Genomic DNA, 18,388 nt, shown 5'->3' with positions numbered 1-18,388 from the left:
CTATAAGGGCTTTTATATTTTATTTTCAAAATAAGCACTTATAAGCACTTGTAAGGACGGCTATGAACCCTGTCAAGACAAAAATAATTACCCTCTCGCAAACATATAATAACTATTAAACATTTGAAAATAAAATATGTGTTGAGCCTCAGAGATTTATTATTATTTTTTTAATAAAGAGATACATAGTAGAAATTCTACAATTAAGAACAACATTTTGAGGTTGGTGAAGGCCTGAAGAATCTAGAATATCTTGATATAATATAATGATTTTTGTAAATATGAAGAATACAATTTTTAATTTAAGTAATTCATGTTCTTGCATCTAACTCGGATGCTTTTTGGATGCCTTATAGAACTGCTGCCTTATTTCTTGTTCACTATCATTACTCTTCCCTACATATCAGAAGCATGGTAGTGGTTAAGTATTTACCAAGTGTGACGGTTATAAATTTAAACTAAATTTCATTATGTAATTATGAATACAATTTTATAAATGGTTAACACATGCATTTTAAGAATATCTAATATATCAAGATTTTCCTCCATAATAGATAGAAAAATACCACAGATTTCTAACCTTCTGTGAACAAGAAGACAGGAGGTTTGCTTATGTACTTACAGGACAGTCTGCTTCATCCACAATATGTTACCAATAATTATGTGAAAAATCATTAGAAATTTTAAAATCAAATGAAAGAGCACACTGAAACAGAAATATTGGATGAAGCACAAAAAAGATAACATTAATCACCTTGAAAGATATGTTTCCTGAAAGATTCCCAAGGCAAACTGACTTCTCTATTTATTTACCTTACATATAAATACACACTATTTTTCAAGTTTATTTCTGGTAATCCAAACAAAGCAATGTTTTAAGGATGAATCTTGTCTATTAAAATTTTCTTTAATTATCATTAGAAATATATTTAAAGAATATCTTCTGTTTATTAGGATGAAAATTATTGAATGAATATATTAACTATAAAAAAAAAGTGGGCCACATGAACTCTTAAATAAACATTTTCAAATAAATTCAGTTTTTCATAATATTTCTAAAGCACATAATAATAAATGTGCACTACTGTGAATCTAACCTACTATTACTGGCAACAAAATTTGTACTTTTAATGTTATGCCTAAAAATTTTCTATTCTTAAGAAAGTAAGAAATTTGTTGAAATCAGAAACCAAATACTAGAATTTTACAAATAACCAAATACTAGAAATTATGGCATTTTCAATCAACTTTAGAGAAGCTTCTTCAACATCCCAATACCACACACTTTAATTTTCTTGCATAATAAATTAATCCTGCTAAACATAAAAAGCTCAACAGTAGTTCTTTCTGACATACTCCAAGAAGGTGCATTAAGCAAAATTTCATATTTAAATGCCAAGCTTTTTATTCTAAAAATGTTTTCAGACTTTTCCAATAAACAATTTTAAAGAACACATCAAGCAATTAAAAATGGCACTAACAAAAAGATATGTAATAAATACAAATTTCTGTGCAGCCTAGTGATTAATGCAGTGATTCTGTAACAAGGTGGTTTTTATAACTATTTTTGTTCTGAAGATTAAACAAATGATTTATGAAAATGAGAGCTCATTGGATTAAAATACCTGACATGAGCTGTAAAATGATTAATATTTTGATGGTCAAAAGATTAAAATAGTAGAATTAATTAACAAATTGCCTAAGTAATCCTTGAACTTTGAAGATACTCGTATAAAAGTAATGAAGAATGCTAATTATTGCTTATATTATATGAATTATGTCATATAAAATTATAAGTAATGAGTATTATACGTCATTTCTAAGCCACATATCTTTCTAAAAGAAAATAAGACACAACAAAACTTAATACAGAAATTTTAGATGATTGAACTTAAGACGTTGACCATTTACCATGCATTATATGGCTGTTTCCACAATTTCTTTAAAAGTTAAAAAATAGAGGAAATAAATTTAGACTTTAAAAATATAATATAGATACTTAGAACCATGCAAATGTGCATTTGCAATTTTATTATATAGTACCACAGAAATATGTCATGCTATAAATTAGTTTAATTTACTCTAGAAAAATAAGCACATAAATTATATTAGAAATTATTATTAGTGAAAGAGGAATGAAGGAAAAAGGGAAGGCCAGCTATAGTTTAAACTATAATATCAGCATTATTATCTCTTGGAGCTAGATATTCAGCTTTTACACGAGGATTGCTTTGGAAGTTCACGAGCCAGATAACATGAGGCAGATTCTCAGGAGGTAATTATGTGAATGCCACTCATGAAGATATCTTCTATTGTGCTATGTTAAGTAAATAAAGCCAATATTATGCTGTTGCCTTTTCCCTTGCTCACTACAACATGTAAACCATAAGATGCATTATTACAGTGGATGAGAAGTATATACTGACAATACTTCAAGGACAAGGCAGTGCTAATGAATTTTGTATTAAATAATGCAAAAGAAGAATGTTGGATGATCAATTAATATACACTGAAGAAGAAATTGCCAGACAAATCATATTCAAGTCATGGAAACACACATTGTGCAGTATGAGCACAGAAATAGGCACCTATCAACATCTGTAAATGGCATAAACACTGAGAAAACAGATATATTGTTAAAAGATGTTTTTTAATATTTAAAAACGAGTTAAAACATAAGAAGCTAATATGGATCACGAAGAAAAAGCTGATATACCCATCATCTTATTCTGAACTCTCAGAAACTGATCTGCAACCTGTACTTGAGAAGCTACTGCACCTATGAAAACAAACCCATATAAAAGCCTCTAATGATTCAGATGCTGAATAGTGATCTCTGTCAATCAACTTTCAAAACAACCCTCGTATAATATAATTTTTAATGCTAAAAACCAGTCTCACAAGCATTACCTAAAAAGGATTTAATTGAATAATATGTGCAAATACAGCTTTTAAGTTCTGAGCATGCATAAAATTTTTAATTAAGTGAATATTTTTAAATTACACACCTGGACTGACATAACAGCTTCCAAGCAGGTTTGTAGACACTAAGAGAAGAGTTAAGATTAAATAAACAAACAAATAGTTATATATATTTATTACAGGTAGCTCTTGATTTGAACAATTCCATCATAATAATTTTGAAACAGAGTTAAAATATATTCTGTTACTATTTATAGGATTTCATATATTTCCTCTGAAATTACTTTTATGTTAAATAGTAATTCTTATATTAACTAAGAAAAATGAAAAGACAGTCATCTCTGCAATTATATACATTAGAACCCTGGTAAGGAGTGTTGAAGGAGGTCGAAGGTTAGGAATTTCTTAAGTGGGAAGACTTGCTAAGAAGGAAAGCTTATTCAGAGCAAATGGAGTCAACAACTTAGAAAAGAATTAAGATGATCAGATAAGTCAACTTACAAATTTTTATAACAACTTACAATAAATTCATCATGTCTATTGCTTTGGCTCTAGCAGAAACTAATTCCTTGGGGAAAGAATGTCCTTAGCAATGCATTTAATTTACTGCAATTTCATTAATTTTCAAACCTATATGATTCCATAATACACTGACTACCAATAAGTATTTGGACACCTGTGATAGAAAAGAAAAACTAACTTTATTCAAAATCAATAGTTGGTAGAGCCTCCACGAGAGATAATTACAGCGTGGACCCTCCGGGGCATACTTTCCACAAGTCTTTGTATGACAGCTAATGGCATTTTCTGACACTCGGCTTGGAGAAGACATAGAAGTTCCTTCACCGATTTTGCACGGGTAGTGCACCCCTGAATTCGGCGATGCAACTCGTCCCAGAGGATCTCAATAGGGTTCAGGTCTGGACTCTGGGCAGGCCAGTTCATTCGATGAATTCCATTGGCACCACATTAAGCCTTGGTTAACGGTGAAACATGACAACTGGCATTGTCATCCTGAAAGTAACAGTCCAACCTGTAAAACTGCCACAACGTAGGAAGCACATTGTCATCCAAAATAGTGCAGTAGGCATCGGAGTTGAGCTTACCATGAATGGGGATCAAGAGTCCCAGCCCATACCAGGAGAAACACCCCCAGACCTTAATTCCACCTCCACCGAACTTGACTGTTGGCACAATGCATTCTGGCAGGAGACGTTCTACAGGTAGACGCCAGACCCATACCCTGCCATTCGAATGGTAAAGGATGAACCTTGATTCGTCACTCCAAAGAACCAGTTTCCACTGATCTACAGTCTAATTTCGATGTGCTTTGCACAACATTAACCGAGCAGCGCGGTTGGACTTTGTGATCAAAGGCTTATGGGCAGCAGCACGACCATGAAAACCAAGCAGATGTGCTTCCTTACGGATGGTATTCATTGAAACAATACTCCCAGATGCCTGTTGAAACTCCTCGCGGATGAGGGCCATCGGTTGGGTGCGGTACTTCCGAATTTCTCTGGACAGCACTCGTCGGTCTCTATCTCCCAGTTTCGTTAGTCTGCCGCCTTGGGGAACATTCCGACAATAACCGCTCACATTACACTTCTTAATCACATAGGCCACTGTCGATTTTGGGTACTTCAGATCGCTAGATATGTCCCTTAAGGATCGGCCACATTTGTGATACCCGATAATTATACCTTTCTCGAAATCAGACAGCTCCGAACTGCGAGGCATCTTGTATGGGACTAAAGCTGATGCTGTTTCCTACACGATATATACCGGCCGAGTCCGTGACGTACCTTAGGACCGCAGATATCGTCATTTGCATAGGTGTCCAAATACCTATTGGTAGTCAGTGTACACAGATGGAAAGAGATTGATTACACATTACGCTATTATGCACAAATGCTATTATGGGCTATACAATAGCAGAGGGTATTATTAGCAGTCAGTCATGTGGATTATAGGAACAGGAAGAACAATTGCCTTTGAGGAACAAAGTTCTCCATAAAAAAGACTGCTCACATTCACATTATGAAAGAGACACTAGATTATACTCATGTTACATAAAATATAGATATGTAATCATGCAGCCAGGCTATTCTTTGGAATTCCATTTTGAACTACTAATATTCAGTGCTGAGGTCAGAATCACAAGATTCTGAATTATGACACAAAATTTAATTGAGAAGAGAATGACAATGAGCTTTCAACAGTGGTGAGACTTCCCTTACTTCATCCAAACATGTGAATGAGAATATGAATGTTAGCTTGTAGAGTGACTAGGATTTTTTTTATGCTTTAGAAGTGAAAAATGAGCAATACCTCGCTGGGACTCAGACATGGAGCTCTCGAATACGTACCGATCGCGCTACCATTACACCACAAAGGCATGCAGAAAGGAGGGAGAAAATACCTTATATACTCCCCCTTTAAAGGGCAACTGGGGATTAGGGGACCACACCACCATATCCTGGTGGTGAAGAATCATCGTCCACCATCTTTTAGTTTGGGTGCCACTGTAGAGTCATCAGGATTTTTTTATGCTGGAGAAGTGAAAAATGAGCTATGTCCTTGCTGGGACTCGGACTTGGACCCCTCGAATATATGTTGAGTGTGCTACCATTACAACATGAAGGCATGCAGAAAGCAGGAGAAAATACCTTATAAGCTAAATTATGACATCAGTAAGGAAGATCTTTTGATGTGGATGGCTAATGGAAAACTTCGGGTGGCAAAAGCTCTGTTGCACCAATGGGGTTATATCAAAGAAAGCACATGAATGCTTAAGAAATTTTTGTCTCCCAGGCATGCAAGGAGAGACTGTTTCACAATATACCATATATTGATAGCTCAGTAAACAGACTAAAGTAGACAAGACAATCAAATGAAAATTAAAAGAATTTTTTTTTTTTTTAACTTTTAGGGTGAAAGGGTGAGGGGTACTTTTAAAATGAAATTTACAATACATATTTTTAAAACTTATTAAACTAGTAAATTTTCAAAAAAATATGCACTCTTGGTACAAAATAAATTAAGATGCTTGGAAATCAAGAGTTCTTAACTAGGCAAGCTCAATAAACAAGAACTGATGCCTGGAAAAAATTTGTGTACATCTTACAGTTTTATTTTGGAATTTTAAAAATCTGATGCCTTAGCAGGAATTTCTTATTTTACAATATACTTCTTTAAAATTAATTTAACCATTCATCTTTTTAACAGTTACTTAGTTCAAAAGGCCTTCTGTCTCGCCCTCCATCTTTTGATGTTTGAGCCTACGTTCAGCCCTATAATGCAGCTTCATCTCTCACTGCAGTGAATTTGCTCTGTTGAAATTGATTAGTCATCTCCTGATTTACTATAGTAATACTGAGAACGATGTTCATGATTAATTCAAAATTACGGTTCTGAGGAGGAAATAAATAAATAAATATATATATGTAAGATAAAATTATATGAATCAGAATTATAATATAACTATAAACATTAATTCTTCCTCTCTATTCAAAAATCGTAATAACTTCTCTGCATTGCGTCATTCAAATTAATCATGCGATTTTACGTAACCGTTAATACCAGATGCCTCTTGACGACCAATCACCGAATTGCAAACAAAAACTTTTCTCTTCACGTGCTTCCATCTTGCATAACTACGCACTTCAGCTTTTGCTCTCTACTGTGCTAAGGTGTAATTTCGCTGGCTTGCTTTCTATTTCAAAAATATCAAAAATGTAAATCTTCTGTGGAAAGGCACGACTAGAGTGCCAAGTGACTGTGGCCACAAATATCAATTTGGAAATAAAAATGGAATTAAAACTGCCTCGACTGTCAAGTTCTTTAGATCACCGATCTACAGTGTTCCGTCTTTTCCATTGCTTTTATTATGACATATATATATATTTATAAATGAAGGTGGAATAATCAATACTATAATTAACAAATGTAAACAAAAGAAACTAATAGCAATTTATATTTATAAATAAATTGCTAATAGTTACTTCTTTTTCTTTTTTAAATAGACAACATAATCTGAAGAATAATTTTATTTGGTCATGTAAGTAAAGCAATATTTAAAAAAAAATTTTAATTGTAAATAATAGAAGATTTAATACCATCAGAAATTAAGAAACTAACTTATAAATATCAACAAAGAACATTATTTAGGAAAAAACCGAATAAGGTCAGTGAGTTTAAAACTGGGTTTAAAAAAGTCAGACCTTATTATATACAATTAAATTACATAATTCTGTGGATAAAAACTCCCAAATACTATATTTGCTATTAGTGTGGTTATAATATTTTCCATGGATAGTTTTGTTTATATTTATGGTTTGTAATAATAATTACTTTATCATTTCCTTAAGTTTTTCTAGACAGAGCCAGGTTAATTGGAAACTGACTGTATTTAGTAAAGTTGCTTGTGAAATTTTAAACCTAATACAGTCATTTGAGAATAAGGAAGTTTTAAAATTTTTAATAATAGCCAGCCAAATGCCTATATCACATAATAGGAGAAACAATTACACCTTATTTTTAAAACTTCTTTTGTTTGCATTTATGCTATTTGAGGGCCTTAAATGAAATGCTATTATATTATATTTTAGCATTAAAACAGAAGTTACTGAGCTTCCATTGATTTACTCATGTTATGAAATTTTTCAAATTTATGTCGATTCCTACAGTGTATCAGTTTGGTCATGAACACATCTCTTGAGTAAACCAAGAGCTACCCATTGTCACTCTCATGCTTTATTGCTGGAAAAAATATTAGCTTGAAAATTCACAGATTATTTATGATAAAGCATTTCTTGTTGAAGACATGCATTTATTGCTTTACTTGTATTTACATGAACATTTAGTGTTGAAAAAACATAACTGATTTTATATGTTGGTTACTATAAATAAGAATAACTTACAATAAGAACGTTACATAATATTTAATAAAAAATAACAAAGAAAAGGATGTCAAAATATATTTATCCCGATTTGATAACACAATGAAAACGGATATAAAATTCTTAAGAAAAAGGTATTCTGCTTCTCTTAATTATGTTGTTTCAACTTTCAAATATGATTGATGCATGAAAATGGATATGCAGTTTTAAGATATTTATTTCATCACTGCAAGTTAGCAAGTTTCTAAACTGTATTAATTGCAACAGTTACTCAATGTTCTACACTTTTTTAATTATTTAAAAACTGTGTAAAAGTTACTGAATATGGTCAATTTTACTTTACCAGTAAATTTGCCTCACTGATTTTCAAATTCAAAAGCAAACTTTGAAATTATGTTTCATTTATGGCTACTAGAATTTTAAGAAGCATTTACGATCAAAATACTTAATAAAAACTGCGAAGTAGTTAACAATCAGCTTTAACTTTTTCTAAATCAAAGCAAAATAAAAAGAATGAAAAAGCCATACAAAGCTAACTAAGCAGAAAAAATTTTCATATGCATTTACAATCACTTAATATCTATGGACAGCAAACTATTTTATATCCATTTAGTAATGGCAACAAATAAGAGAACTTTATATAAATCTTATTTAATTACTTTTTAAATAACATACTTCATACATACAGAAATGTAACAATTTGTTATTTCATGCAAAGTATAAAAATGCTTTGCATTTCGCACTTCGAAGCAATTAATATGCATATTCACTGTTATCATACCTGAGTAAATTATTCTTCGAAATTTATGAAAATTATATGCCAATTAATAAGATTTATCATATCTGTTAAAGCAATTTAACATATAAAGTAAACAAAGTAAAATTCAACTTCAGATTGGCATAATTTGATTCCTGAAGATAGTCTTATATTTGATTCTCTTCAAACACATACAAATTTTCTTTAAAATCAACTCCAAATTATGACCAAATTTTGCCTATTTTAATATTCAGTTTCATGCATTTCACATTAAAGTACATGAAAAAATCTTATGAATTAAAAAAGGCTCTAAAATTGTTGCATTTACTAGTATTACACAAAGTTGATAACTATAATAAATGCGCAAGATTAGACTAAATACTTACGGGTATGCTGCCATAGTAGCAAGTTTTACATAGGCATCTTTTCGGATAACTCCACTGGCTGTAAATGGTTGAAGTGGGGGCAGTTTGTGCTTGCTGCAAAAATACATAGGCTGAAGAGCATAATCTTGAACAGCTGCTGGTAAGTCTGCTTTTGAGCCAACTATTAAAACTGGCACTTTGCTGTCACTAAAATATTTCTAATAAACACAGAATAAATGGCATATAATTATTAATTATATGGGGTTAATATATAAATATCAGCATGAATATCCTGTATATGATGTATCCCATTCAAAAAAAGGAGATTAAAATAACAAAACACTTACTAAAAATATCCGTGCTATATATTCAAATGAACGGGAATGACTTGCATCAAACATAAGACAAACTACATCGCAGAATAGTTCTGGGGGAGTAAGTGTATCATTCATGCCAAAGATGTCCACTTCATGTAACTGCATGAAAAAGACTCACTAGAATTAGTTGAATTTTACAGAAATGAATGTACACGCACAATATATACATACATATATAATAATAATAAATAAAATATATTGTATATATTTAACAACAATGAGCAAAAATTAAAATTAAATTTTGTAACGCATGCTCTTTTAGACATATAACATAGCAGAATATAGAGAGAAGAGAAATATACCAAAGTAAAACATAAAATTAGACAAAGCAACAACCTTATCAAAATAAATATAAACAAATTGAAGGATTAGCTATGGGTAATCTCCTCAGCCTTGTACTTGCTGATATTTACACGCATTATTTTGAGGTCAAATTATCTGAGAAACTATCTTTCATCTCTGGATTTACTACGTGGATAACATTTTCGCTCTTTCTGATGTTAATGAAGAAGATTTACCCCAGAGTTTATCTGGTATAAATTCTGATGATCCAGCCATGCAGTTCACTTTTGAAATGGAAACTGGAAATATCATTCCTTTCCTCGATATTCTTATGATCTGCAATGAATCTGATTTTAGCACTACTGTTTACTGTAAACCCTTTTCTCTTTGTTTGCCTCTTCATGCTATATCATACCAAGGCTAATAAAAAAATGGTTTTTGTTTATTATTATGTATCAGGTTGTCAGAAAAGTCATGCCACATTTTGGTAACAGATGACAAGTGTTGATTTGTGGAAGCACTAGAGTTATTTGCATCCATGCAATCATTATGTCATGAACAACTCAGAAGTTGAATGTCATGTTCACTGATTATCATCTTCGTTTGATTTGTTTTTAAAGATTTGACAACACAGGGAATACCAAAAGATGCATCTATGCCATATTTTATTGTTTTACTTCAGGAAAGGGGAAAATCCACTACAAGCCTGTTTTGAAAAGCTGCATACAGTTAACAGCAGTTATGCTCTACACGAATGTCAGTGCCATCACTGGTTCAAAAAATTTTGTACTCCTGATTTTGATTTCAATGACACCATTTGATGAGGAAGTCCAATTGATGTTGATGACAATCAAATAAAGGCATTAACTGAGCCAAACCATCATTGTGCAATATGAGAGATTGCAAAGATTTCAATGATGATGAGGAACCTGTTTGTGCTTAGAACTGCATACTCTTTAAAACAGCAGAAACAGTAAACTACTCAGTAGAAGTGAACAAAATGAGGCAAAAAAAAAAAAAAAAAAAAAAAAAAAATTGTGAAATTTGAAGATTCAGCTTTCAAGATGCGATAAAGCACTCCCAGAAGTGCAAAGTAGTTGCTTATTTCTCATTCATGGTTATGCATATGGTTAAAATAGGATATTATGAGCACATTATGGCCAATATATTCTGCAGTTTTCTCAGCCTCTGCATCTAATTTAATAGTTGAGATCTATTGGAAGTTGCTTGAAGTGAAATGTTCAAGTTCTGTAATTTTCATGAAAATGTCACAGTAAAGTTAAATGAGTTGTGCAGTTTTTTAAACTTTTTTGGATCAATGGTATAATAGGGTAAATGAAATGAATAATGCTAAACCCATTAAACTCACAACAAGAAAGTTTGCAATTGAACATTGAACTAAGTATGATTATATATCAGAACAAAAAGAAAAATTTATTAGCAAGGAGAAGATAAAAGGAAGAGCTTTATATGGATTCAAACTCAGAACACATTCAGAGACTGATCTGAAATGTCAAAGTAATATTATAAATGTAGAATAATAATATAAAAATAGTATTGAGAACATAAGCAAAATATTAGTACACAGATTTTTATACCACCTTACAATCAAATATTCTTATTTTCCTTCTCTTCAAAAACTGATTAAGTAACTTAATTTTTCAAGCAATTATATTAATGGGAGGAAACATAAACCACCACAGTAAATATGATTTATTTTTATGAGAGCGATGAAGCCTTATATGATAAAATGTCGAATCAAATAATTACACTTGTCACTCAAAAACAATCTTATTTGATAAAGACTTTACTAGTAATAATAATGAAGATAATTGAAAAATTTTAAAGTAACAACAACAAAACAAACAAAACAAAACCAAAAAAAAAAAAAAAAAAGGAAAGGGTTGGAAAAAAATGACAAGAAACTAAAATAAATTATGGGGCATTACTGAAGAAACAAATGACTTTTTAGAAAAATAATTAATAGTACAGTGAATAACGAAACAGTGAAATGCAGTAATAAATGCATATAAAACCTATACTTGATTTATAATTTTTTTACTGTGTTGACATAGAAAGTAGTTTCTTTCAATATCAACACTTTAAATAAACCGGGAAATAGAATAAAAGTGTCTTACATCAAGAAAAAACAAACACGGGCATACATAAATAGTGTGGCTTGTAAAAAATACAATGCATTAATATTATTCATGGAAAAAAATTCAGCACACATCACAGAAAACTAAAACAATTAAATACCAAAGTAAAGTTCTTGTAATCTCAGATGATAAATAACAAAGCTATTGAAATCAAAATACTTTTGCACTGCTGAATGAAAGAGTTGAGGCATTATAATAATTAAGTTATTTACATTTATGCATAATTCAACACAAATCATAAAAAATTAAGTAGATTAACGCACGAAGGCTTAAAAAACTAATTTTTCAAACAATTTTTGATTTCCCCCTTTTACTCAAAGCAATGTAATAAATGCAAGAGAATTTTTTTTTTTTTTTTACTTATTTTCAAGAGTTAAAATGAATTTATATCAAACACAATTTCTTATTTTACTTTATAAATGCACTGAGGTTATATGCACAAAGTTGCTGAAATATGTTCTTCAAGATATTTTAAAATTATAGTTTACTGCGAAATATTCAGCAGAGTTAAAAATTTTTGCAGACATCATTTTAAGCACATACCTTTAATGTCATGTAAATTGTGGTCTGCAGACGCCAGGAATCCAAGAACAGTTGTCAAACTGACTTATTTCTTAATTTCATTGCAGAAAGTATAATAAAGATAGCACAGAAATTAACAGTTAAAAGTTTGGCAAAACATAAATCATGTGAAAAGATGAAAAGCATACTGCATCATATAAGATGAATGTGCATATTTTAAATAAGAAAATGTTATTCTGTATTTTTTTTAAATAAACAATTTTCATACTACACAAAATTACAAAAACTGTATTACATTTACAAAACGATGCATATATAAGAATTTTCTTACCAGTAAATATTTTTCTTGTCCATAAACTTGAAGGGAACTTATAGTATACTGTGTTAATTGAGCTTTATTTATCGAAGCTTGCAGAAGCAAATTTTTGCCAATAAAACCTTGCATAAATGATGTCTGAAAAATATTTTTAATATAAATAACATACACGGAAATTAAACAATACTAAGAAGTCAAAAGAAATTAAATTATACAAGTCACTTTCTAAAACCAATTATTATGTATAACAAAAAAGTCAAACCTAAATAAACAATCAATACAGAAAGCAATATATATATATCAAAGTGAATGAAAGTTTACTTTTTAAGCAAAGGTTGCATAAAGTGCAAAACAGAAATAAATCATGGAGAAATGTCAAGTTAGACATCAAGTCAGACATTACAAGTGTTGCTAAGTATTTGGTACGCATGCTATTATTTTGTTTCACCTGCTGGCATCAAGATAGAGCATGAAAAGCAAAAAGGAGTAATTTTCTTTTAAAAATTTATGGATATATATATATTCTACATGAAAAATGTCTGAGAATATAAGCTGAAAAAACATGTACTAACAAACACATTATGCATTAAAATTTTTGAAATTCAGAAAAGAACAGCCAGTACTGAAAATTCAAGCTTGTGGTATTGATGAGCATGTATGATTGAACACCCACTTCAGGCGATCCGAAATTCAAACAAATTTAATGCAACTTTGAATTGCAGACCAAGCAAATAAACTTTTAATACATGAAGAGCTGAAAACTGAGTGAATTGAGAAGCCTGTTAGTAAATTTTCTAAAATTTAGCATTAGTTCTATTTATGACAATAATTTATCAATCTCCTAATTTATCAGAAAATGAAACTACTTTTGATTACATTCTAATTCTGTTATAAAAAATAATCTCAATGATACAATTATTTTAAATATATACTACACTAAAAATTAGTCATTACTATAAGAAAGTATATAACTAGAGAAGTTTTCATTAACAATTCAAAATTCTATTAGGGGGGCAGAGGATCAAATACTCATTATAAAGGGTGTCCCAACAAAAGCACTGGATTTTAGTCCAATAAAATACTTTTTTTTGAGAAAATAGAAAATCATTTTACTTATAGCAGGTAAATATTCCAATTTAAAAATGAAAAATAATGTTCTACATGACTTACTCTCCAGCACTGCACTCTTTTGATGAAATTCGTAATCACTTTTTCAGATAATTGCCTACTGAATATGGTTCATGTCACATTAAATTTCCTAAAAATGTTTTTGTTAGTATAGATATTCTGGAACCTTTAATAATACTGTCAAGCATAACAATGATGTTTTCAAGAGACTGGCTGGATGGAAAAGTGTGGTGATTTAATGTCTGCTGTGAAAGATGGGTCCTCAAATTTCTTTATCAACCTGTGAACTGTTGCTGCATTAGGTGCACTTACATGTCTAAAGACCCCATGAAATTACCTAACAATTTCTGCATATCACTCTCCATTCCAATAATGATTTTCAAAATCCAAACTTTTCTCCTTTATGTAATGCTCTATGTCTGTTAAGCTGCAATGAACCTGAGAAATGAATTGATAGCGACAAAAAACCTGACGCGGCTGGTTATATCACACTCAGCATTTTTAAATTGGAACATAAAAAAAAAAAAAAAAAAAAAAAAAAAAAAAAAAAAGAGAGAGAGAGAGAGGCTTGTGCTCTGAGTATGTTGATGGAGCTAATTAAATATAGAAGAGATTGCTTAAAATTGATGTGATTGTTGCAAGTATTACATTGCATTAAACAATTTTTTAACTGAATATTATGACCAACAAAGAGAACTGATTCATACTTTTGATTAGAAAAATATTTTGTTTTCTTATAAAAATATAAGATGAGTTATACTAACTTTTCCAGCTCCTTGAGGACCAATAACCTGGCAGTGAAAAACATTTCTACTGGTTTGCCTTTTTTGTAAGTCCAAACTCTTTTCTCTTGTGACTAAAATTTCAAACATAATTTAAAAGAAATAATTGAAATAAATCTTTTACATAAATTAAATATAAATATTTTTTAAATAAATCTTTATGTATGTGTGTGTATATATATATATATGAATAAATTGAATTTAAATAAATTTAAATAGAACTTTAATTAATTCTTTGCGCCATTGCTGCAAGGAATGAAATTTAAATTTAAACAAACATGTACATACGTAAAAAAGCAAATTTAAAGTTAAAATAATTAAAAAATGTGCAAACATATAAAAGATTTAATTTTCGAACTAATCTACAATATCATTTAAATTCAGATAGCATAAGTAAATCAAGTGCCAAACCAAACCATGAAAATAAATTCACCAATTTAGCAAAGATTAATTTTAATTTGCTAAATTGGTGAATTTATTTTCATGGTTTGGTTTTGCACTTGATTTACTTATGCTACCTGAATTTAAATGATATTGTAGATTAGTTCGAAAATTAAATCTTTTATATGTTTGCACATTTTAAAATTATTTTAAATTTAAATTTGCTTTTTTACGTATATACATGTTTGTTAAAATTTAAATTTTTTTAAGTTTATATATATACACATATATATGTGTGAATTTAACAAATATTCTCTCATTTTGTATAAAGCAAATATAATTAAAATTTAATTAAGAAATTTAAATTGCAAAGAAATAAAAATAATTATTATTGCTGTGAACTAATTTACAATATCATTTAAATTCTAAGAGCATATGTAAATTAATTGCACATATCTAACCATGAAATGTATATATATTTGAATTTAACATTCTCTATTCGTATAAAGCAAATTTAAAGTTAATTGAAATTAAAATTTTAATTGCATACAAATAAATGATTAATTATTGCTGCAAACTAATTTACAAACAGTATTTAAATTCTGAAAGCATATGTAAATTAAGTGCAAGTATCTAAAACCTTGAATATTCCAAAAAAATAAAATTCCATTTAATTGAACTTTATTAAATTGAATTTTATTTTTTATTAATGAAACAAACACACACATGCACACACACACATATACATACACATACATTTAAATGCACAAATTTCCTACAAAAATATTTTCTGTATAAACTAAGCAATATGAGATATGAAACAACACAAAGTTTAAGAAAATGTTTTAAACAGCAATACTAAACTAATAATTACCGATTATAGCTGACAGCTGATTTTCATCAGAGGTAGAAATGTAACCTAAATATGCTAGGAATTCCATCAAACGGCACACATCTAAGGCAGCAATTAATCTAAAATATATACAAAATTGAAGAACTTTTCTTGAAGGAATTACATATTTATACTCTTATTAAAAATAAAATATTTTTATCGTAACTACTAATCTCTTACCAAATAAACATTTTATTCTATATAATGTTAAATGAGTATAATTATATAATATTAGACAAGTATACTTTATTTTATATATTGCTAGGCTTAATTTATATTACATAAAGGTTTTATGAACAGTAAAAAACAAAAGAGGAGGAAGGGGGAAGAAAATTTTCACATATAATATTAATGTGTTGGAGAAATTTGACCACATATTCAAAGTAAGCAGCTACCATTACATATCAGTGAGCATTTGAAGAAAAAAGATGTAGACTATAAGGAAGACTTTCAGGATATTCAGTGGCCTTTTAGGTTTCCCTTATAGCAATCTAAATGAACACCTGTAAATGGTCTTAAGTATGTAAAATTTATAGAAGCTAAAAATAATCTGCTAATAGTGTGTAGGTACTAGAAAAGACACTTCTAGAAATCCTTTAATACATGGACAGAAAATCAGATCTAATATACTTCACATATGGTAAATGAATGGGTTCCTTGTGGATATTCCAGACATGACAATTTGTCAAACACAAAAATCGGAATTTTTAAGAGATTGTTTTACTGACAAAAATAACTTTTAAAGAAATATACAGAAAAAAAGATAATTTTTTTAAATAAAAAAACCTTATACAGTCAAAAGTCGTTAATCCGGACTCGTCGGGACTTCGGCTATTCCGGATTATCGATTTTTCCGGATTATAGATCATCAGTTTAAATCTCGTAAGATGGCATGCAGAAATTCTAAAATTAAAGATATGAAACCGTAATTTATGAAATAAAGAACAATTATGATCTAAAGGGTATCAAAATTTACAAAAAAAAAAAAAAAAAAAAAAAAAAAAAAAGAGCCTTATATTTATTTGTTTACTTTATTAAACATTTCTCTCAATGTAAGTTGTTTAAGTTGCTTCATTTTATGTGATAATACTTTCTCTTTAATTCTATAAAAAGACATAATTTCTTGTTCAGTTACAAAGTTCCGCTGTTCAAGTCCCGTTAATTGCTGTGCCGAGAATACCGACTAACTTGTCAATCGAAATTTTTTCGTTTTCACTAACCTCTCTGTCACATTCTTCATGTCTTTATCCATTTTTTGCAGCAATTCCACTTTTTGTTTGTTGGACATCAAAACATACTTTCGTTTTGTAGATCCTTTGGAAGTTCCAGCATCGGAAATTCTATTTGACATAATCGAAAGTTCAAGTTTACTTTTATAAAATTGCTCTTACAGTCTGCAAAAAATAATAAGCGGGATCCAATTCGAAGATTAAGGAACAACGCAATCATTAACATTAACTGAAATAGATAATTAGATAATTTTAGCTTACACCGTCCGTTATACATTAAACGCGCAGGCGAAAACATATTCTGCACTTGCGCACACACATATGCGCAGTAGTCAAGGTCTTATGCGCACGCATAAAATGGCTGTGCGCATGTGCCAACGCGGCGCATGCGCAGAAAGTTTTTAGCTTTGAGGTCCGGATTATAGATCATTCCGGATTATGAGTGTCCAAATTAACGACTTTTGACTGTATATGTATAAAAGGGTGTGTGTGCTGGTATATATTGTTACATTAGTTTCTTCCTTTGGTACGTTTGCTACGGGGTTCATGCGGATTTAGAGTGAATAACGAAAACACCACTCGATGAAGTATCGAAACACACTTTATTTAGCCAATATTAATCAGGACAGCTCCAAAATCACGTTTACAATTTTCGGAGAACTACTACAAACACGCTGTGACAATCAGCGACACAGCCCTCAGGCAATCAGGCTATAATGCTGAAGAGAGCGTCACGGCAAAGCACCGGAGTACAGCTCCCGACATTCCTCGATCGTTCTCGGAACTCCATGTACTCTCGAGACTCTCCACACTACACTCGACGATACACAAAAGTACAGCTCTCAACTTAGCACACTCTAAGACAAAACTCGACGATGCACTAACTCGGGATACACTAAAAGACTCTCTTGATGCACTTGACGACCAACTCGGCGCTAGACTTCGAGACACTCGTTCAATGACCAACTAACAAATCGCTAGACGAGACACTAACTCTCCTCATACCAGCAGGTTTTATATAGCTTTTGGCTTGTGCTCGAGAACATTCTGGGCTAAACTAGTAAGATTTCGTTCCAGAAGGTTCTCCATCCGTCCATGGCATATCACCAATTTTGTCGCCCAATGGGCAATTTCTCACCATATGCCATTAAAGTATAAGTATGTATACATATATAAATGTGGCAACCCTGCCTTCCATTGCCATTTTATGGCAACCCTAACCCTGCTTTGCGGGGAAACTATCTTACAGTGCCTGGAAATTTCGTAACAATGCCCCTTCCCAAGGACTGCACGTCCTGGGCAGTACAACCCTTGGTTAGAAGCCAATTTTGATACAAACAAATAACATAACTAAAGAAACAAACATTTACACTGT

The 18,388-nt window shown here is 30.6% G+C and overlaps 1 protein-coding gene across 23 annotated transcripts in view; it reads right to left on the bottom strand.

Annotated features, from left to right (window-relative positions):
* The window catches only part of Miro (mitochondrial Rho GTPase), a 93,216-nt gene that overhangs the window by 24,252 nt on the left and 50,576 nt on the right, over window positions 1-18,388 (bottom strand). For 16 of the 23 annotated variants that reach the window (XR_015042127.1, XR_015042126.1, XR_015042125.1 and 13 more), the window contains 6 exons: window positions 15,767-15,864; window positions 14,494-14,585; window positions 12,617-12,739; window positions 9,293-9,421; window positions 8,967-9,163; window positions 3,009-3,047 (listed from right to left, as the gene is read on the bottom strand). Coding sequence is in view for 10 of the 23 variants with exons in the window: in XM_035368525.2 (XP_035224416.1) it covers window positions 3,009-3,047; window positions 8,967-9,163; window positions 9,293-9,421; window positions 12,617-12,739; window positions 14,494-14,585; window positions 15,767-15,864 (678 nt within the window). In the remaining 13 variants the exon portion in view is untranslated. The remainder of the gene's footprint in view (window positions 1-3,008; window positions 3,048-8,966; window positions 9,164-9,292; window positions 9,422-12,616; window positions 12,740-14,493; window positions 14,586-15,766; window positions 15,865-18,388) is intronic. The other 7 variants (XR_015042129.1, XR_015042130.1, XR_015042135.1 and 4 more) reach the window with 1 other exon arrangement.

This window comes from Stegodyphus dumicola, chromosome 7 (genome assembly GCF_044657685.1).
Source record: "Stegodyphus dumicola isolate Sdum_Otavi_A_Nest chromosome 7, ASM4465768v1".
Classification (NCBI taxonomy): domain Eukaryota; kingdom Metazoa; phylum Arthropoda; class Arachnida; order Araneae; family Eresidae; genus Stegodyphus; species Stegodyphus dumicola.
Note: the sequence above shows the minus strand (reverse complement) of the source record. Positions and strands in the feature narration are given on the sequence as shown.